General features: G+C 40.1%; 1 protein-coding gene across 1 annotated transcript in view; it reads right to left on the reverse strand.

Annotated features, from left to right (window-relative positions):
* The window catches only part of LOC111608208 (G patch domain-containing protein 8-like), a 52,934-nt gene extending 46,821 nt beyond the window's left edge, over nt 1-6,113 (reverse strand). The window contains exons 1-2 of the mRNA XM_023331644.1: nt 5,612-6,113; nt 5,242-5,495 (exon numbers count right to left, since the gene is read on the reverse strand). Coding sequence (XP_023187412.1) covers nt 5,242-5,495; nt 5,612-5,708 — 351 coding nt within the window. The 5' untranslated portion in view covers nt 5,709-6,113. The remainder of the gene's footprint in view (nt 1-5,241; nt 5,496-5,611) is intronic.
* Between the last annotated feature and the right edge of the window lie 1,078 nt (nt 6,114-7,191).

Here is a 7,191-nt window from a genome sequence, read left to right on the forward strand (position 1 = left end):
GTGAGCCGGAAAGGGAGATGGAAAAGATCCGGTAGTATGACACAAAACTGCGGAACTGGTGAGGGTTGTTATGAATGACTTAGCGTTGGCTTGTAATCACTGCTATTGTGTAGCCACTAAAAACTGATTGAACATTGCTTTTGATAACTAAAACGGGTAATTGAAGTATTTATTGAGCACTGGTTTGTATTAGTATTTTACATTTCATGTTAATTGATAATATGGTGTATATTTATTGAATGTTTCATGAATGTAATTTATATTGAATTTTAGATTTATTGCAATTGATTGAATATGATAGAATTATTTATTGAACCGTGTATACACTAAGAATATTAGAAAATATAATTATATTGAGGAAGTGGTCCTGTTTTGTTGTTCAGGCCAGATGGATGGCGAGCTATGAGACCAGGCCTAGAGCCAAGGAAAGAATTCACCTGTTGGTGATTAAGGACTGTTTACTTCTCCTACCCAGCCGGTAGGAGAATCCTACAAAGGACTCTGCTCCTTCTTTGATTGGACTTTCATTTACCCAAGACGTGAATCAAGCTCCGGATACTCGCCTTGTTGGTGAGCCTGATTGATCCCCATTCGGGGTGGATGGACTAAGGGGGGGTGTGAGATGAACTTTAACTTTGGGACCGATTAATTAATTAGTTTTTTTTTGTCGTTTGTTGTTTTTTTTTCCCTTTTCTTTCATTCATGCCTATGTTTCATATCCCAATGTGTGGTTGTAAATATGTAAATATAATATTCACAATGCAAATACAAAATACTCGCAGCTGCAAAACTCTAGCCTACCTGCTCCTTTTTTGAGTCGCACCTACTCTTCTGAAAAAGGGAAGAAAACCTAGCCTGTCTACTTGGTTAAAAGCCATTTTATATTGAATAACAATTCAGTTATTTTCAAATATGCTACACCATCAACACAGACTTGAACTGAATGTGACGATTATGTGTGACAATTGCAGAGAGCTTTGACGTATGAAGAAATGTTCAATATTCTAAATCATTTACTGTTGGTAATTCTTCCCATTTTTAGAGAGAAAAAGTGGGTTTTGTCTAGGAAGAAAGGGTCCAAAGAGAGAATAGTGACAGAAAATGGCTGGCTGCGTATCAGGTTGGATCTGTCTGAAATTAGCAATCCATTGGACGTGAAACAATTCCCTTTTCCAACACCTTTTTCTCTACTATCTCCTCCTGTCGTCCATTAATGCTGACGCCAAGAACAAAAAAAATCCTTTAAAGTGTTAATGAGAGTTTGAAGAATGACTCACTAGTGATGATTAGGTGATAATATACATACAGAATCTAAAATTTAGACACGTCGCACAAACCTATAATAATTACTAATTAGTGGTGATAAAGCAGTCATGAGCAAAAGAAAAAAAAACTTGCCCTTGACACAAAAGAGCACACTCCAGGGAGGCTAACTAAATGATATAACAGAGCACTTTTAACATACACAAGAGAATATGTCCTGGAGTTGGAAAATGGCTGCTGTTCAGCACTTATTAGTGTCCAGTATTCTTTTTTCATTCTGCAATGTCTTATCAAAGAGAAAACACAAGAAGTTATCCTTGACAAATCCCAGCTGTGAGATGTTTCGTACCTCAACAAATCAGAGAGCAACTGTCTGTTGTAGCATTTCCCAGAATTGGAACCACAGCAGCAAAAAGACGCTACTCAGCACGTTTAACCGCCTTGAAAAGATGCATTAAAATCACTCCTCCTCACTTCACCTAAAACAAGGGGTCACTTTACGACTGCTCGACCACAGGCACAGACTGTTCATCATGTTGACAGGTTCATATATCGCACCTTGTCTACACTAATACAGATAAATCTGAAAGCATCTTTTTTTCTTCTACCTTTTGACCTTCCATTCCTACCCAGCCAGCATTTTACAAATAGAAAAACTTCCCATATTTACATTTTGCTTCATTAGCTCTGACAGGTCTTTTGATGTTCCTAAAACAAGTAACACCTGAAAAACACAGCTTGGAGAGAGCAATTTGTATGAGACATGGCTTAAATTTGTATTTTCATCTAAAGGTCAAATTCAGTTGAGCCTGCAATACCCTTGCAGGATGTCAGCATTTTTGTCGAGCAAAGCAAAGCAAGGTCAGCCCTTGAACAGAGAATCCTTAGATCCATAGCTCCTTTAAGAATCACGTCAGTGGTTTTGCTTGATCGCCACTTTTACGTTTTGTTTTTTTTAATATCAGTCTATCAATTTACACTCTTCACAATGAAAATATTTTGCATACTTGAGTTAAAAACAATCAAAGGTTGCCAATATGGAATCTCCTTTTGCCAGCCTTTGCTAAGATTTCGTTTTCTTAACTAATTTTTGGAACATTTTTAAAATTTGTTCTTGAAAAGTCAGAGATATGGAATAACTCTCATTGCTCTTTGAATAACTACAGCCATGGTGGGTACAATTTGGTTTTTAAATTGTGTATAAAAAGCAGTAAAGATATTTCTCTGGGTTAGCTGAGAGAGTTTCCTGTAAGTTTTGCATATGTTGTCATGTTAGAACTATCAACTTTAATTTATTTCAGTAGCTTAATGTAAGAAATTAAGCTACTGAAAGCAAGAGCAGGAAATCTAGTCAGCAATCATGGGGAAATGGATGAAGCTAAATACTCGGCAAACATTGAGGGAGGCCTTAAGGCTTAACACAAACAAACTTTCATCTTCCAGTAGGAAAACAACTCTAAACATACAGTACAGTCAAAGCAACTTTTAGAATGGCTTCATCAAAGAGCTATTTTTTGTTAGAATGGTCTAGTCAAAGAACCTGTGGCAAAACTTGATATCTGATGTTTACAACCCTTTCCAACAAACATGGCTGAATTTTTAGCACCATAATCCAAAGAGGAAGGCTTTGTTAACAGATTGATGTAAATAAAATATTTAATGTCTACTCTTTATACAGTGTTGGACATAATGGTATAGTGACACTTTCAGAAATGAATGTAATAGGCCTTGTAAATGTAAACCTTCCTGTTTTGCTGCAACTGAGCACAGATTTGACAAAAACTGGCACATTTTAAAGGAATCCTCATCTCAGAGATGCACCGAGAAGCTTCAAACAACTTTCCATAAACTTGGGAATTAGCAACTGTTTGAAAACTTTGCATCCACCTCTAAATTTAGATGTGCCACTGAGCCATAAGTGTTTAGAAATTTGACTTTCTCTGATAAATTAGGCAGAGAGGAGACACTGTTGCAGGAGCAGCCAAAAAAAAAAAGCTTTTGATGTTTTTCAGTAGATGAAGGAGCCCTGAGACAGGTGATAGGAATGATGAAATTCAAACACGGGCCCTAATTTGCAGGAAGTGAGATATGCACTGTGCAGTGTGCATCTAAAGACTTGATATGCACCGATGGTCTAACTAGATATCGTTTTCTCTCTTTACGCATGTGTGTGTTTGAGAAAGTGTGTTAAAGTTTGCCAGGATGGTTGTGAATGTGACTTATTGGCGTGTCTCTCCGCCAGTCTGACTGCGTCTGCACCGCTCGCTCATTCCCATCACACAGTCAATGCGGGCAGAACATGACAGACTGGTAATAACTCGTGTTCATGCACATACTTGTGCACACACACCCCTACACACATACCAGCTGCTTCTTTCCTCCTTTCTCATCAAACTTGTCATCAGCTGTGCCAGTTTTTTCTCATCTCACATTAAGAGCTCATGAATAATATGTGATTACCCAGGACCCTCCGAGAAGCTCCTGGATCTACTTATGACGTATCCAAATATATTCACACAAACACACAACTCACCTAAATAAACGCGGTTCAAAATATCTTGCTATTTTTTGGGTGTTTTTCCTTCTTTTGGACTTTACTCCTCCAGATTTACACCACAGACCACAGATGTGGACGCTGAACACAGTCAAGTTTGGTGGCTAATATTCCCCATTGACACAAAAAGAGTTTCTTTCTTGCACACACTCGACAAACAATACAGACCAAAACAATAGACTAGAGGTAATTAGGCCTATTTTTGTCTGCTCAACTCATTTCCTCCTCACAGAAGTAATGTGATTTGACTCATTTAATTCCCAAAGGAGAGGAAAAGGACTGTAGCGGACAATGGCTTCATGCTTGACTACACAATTTTTCCTCTTTTTGAAATAAAAATATTCTGGTCTTCTGTCTTCCACACAAAGGGAGGGGGAAGGGAAAAACGCTATTTTAATGCTCAGGAAAAGAAATTATCACCGTGCACAAAAAGAATTCTCATCTACCCTGCAGCTGTATTAGAGTGCTACTGGGTCTGATGAGCTTTTTATTCTTATTTTTATCTCTCCTACCTTCAGGTAACTTAAAGAGTTTCTTGTGAGGACACCCTTGTGGGGTTCCTACAACTTTTTTTTTTTTTTACATCCAAATTACATACATTTTTCTTATCTTTTTTTTCTTTTTTAGCAATCTTTGAAGAATGAGGTCTATTTTTTACAGCAGTCTCTGTAATTATTATTGTTCATATTTAAGAACAATATGACTGACAAAAAGTAACTTTAACTGACATAATAAATTTGACGTAACTTGTAGAATAACTAGGTAAGAATAAGTTACGCTAATGGTTTTCAATCCATAATTTCGGTGCTACAATGCCTAGGCTATGCAACTTCAGTGCTTTCTCATAGTATACCTTAAAAAGGTTACTGGGTTTCAGCCAACTATCAAAATCCAACTATTCAGGCAAAACTTGGATAAACAGTTTTGTTTATGACAAAGAAACTTTGGGTTGAATTTCATAATAATAATAATAATAATAATAAAACAAAAGTGCAAAGTTAATATGTAACTAAATTTAATTGATTTAATTTAATTTACTATGGTCTGGATATATTTTAAATTGAGGCTTCAGTTTTTGGGGCTTTTATTTATTAGTTATTGCCATTCATAAAACTCTGAAATACAGAAGTTGTAAGGATGTATAGACAGGACCTTTAGATATACGGGACAGGGCACAAAGTCAGAAATACAATTACCTTCCCATTGTTTTTTTTCCTTCAATGCATACTAGAAACCCGACTTTTGCTAATTTCGTCCTTACCATGAAACTTGCAGCTTTCAGCCCTCCAGTTTAAAAAATGACAGAAGATGGCCTCACTTACTTACTTTAGAGTACTTTACATGCCCAAGTAGTGAAAAAAGTTTCTCCACAAACAAGACAATAAAACATGCACATTTTTCCTTCACTCAGCATGCTCTCCTACCGGTGAGTCACTGCTTCCAGTTGGACAGAGTGGTCCTCTGAAGACACCCTTGACTCGCCGAAAGTGTCCATTGCTCAGGTGAGTGGAGCTGATAACCAGGTAGTAACACGCACTACACGCCATCCCGGAGGGATCTCGAGGCTTGGGGCCCATTAAACGAGTGGCAGTTGGTTCCCCCTCCACCGGTCTGAGAGGCGGACGATGCCCGGTCCTGCCCGGGGGTGCTGCAGGTGTGAACGTCTCACTCCAGTGTTCTGATGAGAAGTGAAAAACGTGGGGCATGATAGCGTTCTGTGGGATAGCTGCCTCTACTCCTTGAAGAAGAGGGGCATAAACAGAATAGATCAAAAACTAGGATGTCTTTACTTACCAAACTCTTCTGTCTGCGTTTGGCATGCTGTCCGTCGGTCAGGCTGGAATAAATGGGTGAGCGCCTGTGGAGCGCCAGAGGAAAGAGATGGATTCATCTAGGCACACATACATACACACACACACTCTCTCCTCTTCAACCCTCCTCTCGCCTTCTCATGCCCACTCCGCTGTCCAGTTCAGTAAAGTGTAGCCTATAGCTGCGGCAGCTCGCAAATCGGACTTCTCAGTGAGGAGAGAAAACAAGGGAAGCAGAGACTCTCCGCAGGTGCGCATTCTGAAATTCCACGCACATCGAAAAGCGAAGAACGCTGGAAAAAAAAAAAAATCTCATAGCCTACTTGTCTAATTCCCCTCTGTATTGATTGGTTTCACAATCAGGTGTCTTGTGAACGAAAATCTGCGGTGCGCGGTGGGAGGGACGGTAAATCCATCCAGAGGAACAGCCTGCTAGTTATTATCGGGCTCCCGCGCAGGCAGGTTGAAGTGGTTCATTCTTTCTCCAAAACACACACACACGCACACACACACACACACACGCACACACACACACACACACACACACACACACACACATTCTCAGAATCTCTCTCTCTATTTCTCTCGCTCCCATTTCTCTCTCCAGTCAGTGTGTGTGTGTGTGTAGGTGTGTGTGTGTGTGTGCTGCTCTGGACCTGATTCCTTTCTGCTGTATAATATACAGCCCCAGTTGAAGCGTGGATCTGGGATAGAGGGGGATCACTCGGCTCCACGTTGTGCTTGAGTAACTCTCAAACACACCTCCTTGCACACGCCAATTTCTTCCACCAGTATATGTTTTCATTTCCCCCCCATTGCTTACCATTGCTCGCGCACAAAGAAACTTTTCTCGCCGACATCAGCTTAGTGTGTGGCATTCTCTCCCCCATTCAGTGTATCGGAGTTTGATGCCCTCAATCAAAGCAAACGCGTCACACTGTTGGGCTACATCCCCGGACTGAGGAGAGGGGGGAGGCAGGGTTCGCGTTGCTGCAGCCTTAGTGATGATAAAAGGGTCTTTTTTTTCCGAGCGGGTTGTGTCAAAGAGCAGCTCGGAACCAGCTGCAGCCGAGTCCGTCAGGCTGTCTCGGAGACGGAGATGCACGGCGCTTTTCAACCCAACGTGGTTCTGAAACCGTTCTGCGTGGCACACCCTGCAATTTCAGCCCAGGACTGAAGTTCATTTTGTGCTCACTCTAACGGACAGCTCCGTGTTCCAGCAGTAAAGTCGGTAAAAAAGTCCACCGCTTCCCCCTCACCCCTCTTCCCTTTTTGCTTTTCACTAACAGGCTGAGGCTGTAACCACCCTGGTATAACCACTTCATTATTTTTTTTTCTCATTTTGCCCCGATACACAAACATGAAGTTCAGTGAAAACAGTGGTTGTCTCATGTTTGTTTTTACAAAAGCTGATACATTGTGTTAGTAATATATACCTAATATGGTTCACCCACGCACCTTTGGAAGTCCCATATTTAGTAAACAGAATCCACTTACTGTCATTTATTTTCACTATAGATAAATCTGCTCTAATAACATTAGTTAGGAAACACTATCAATAAT

The sequence above is a fragment of the Xiphophorus maculatus genome, chromosome 3 (assembly GCF_002775205.1).
Source record: "Xiphophorus maculatus strain JP 163 A chromosome 3, X_maculatus-5.0-male, whole genome shotgun sequence".
In the NCBI taxonomy this organism is placed as follows: Eukaryota; Metazoa; Chordata; class Actinopteri; order Cyprinodontiformes; family Poeciliidae; genus Xiphophorus; species Xiphophorus maculatus.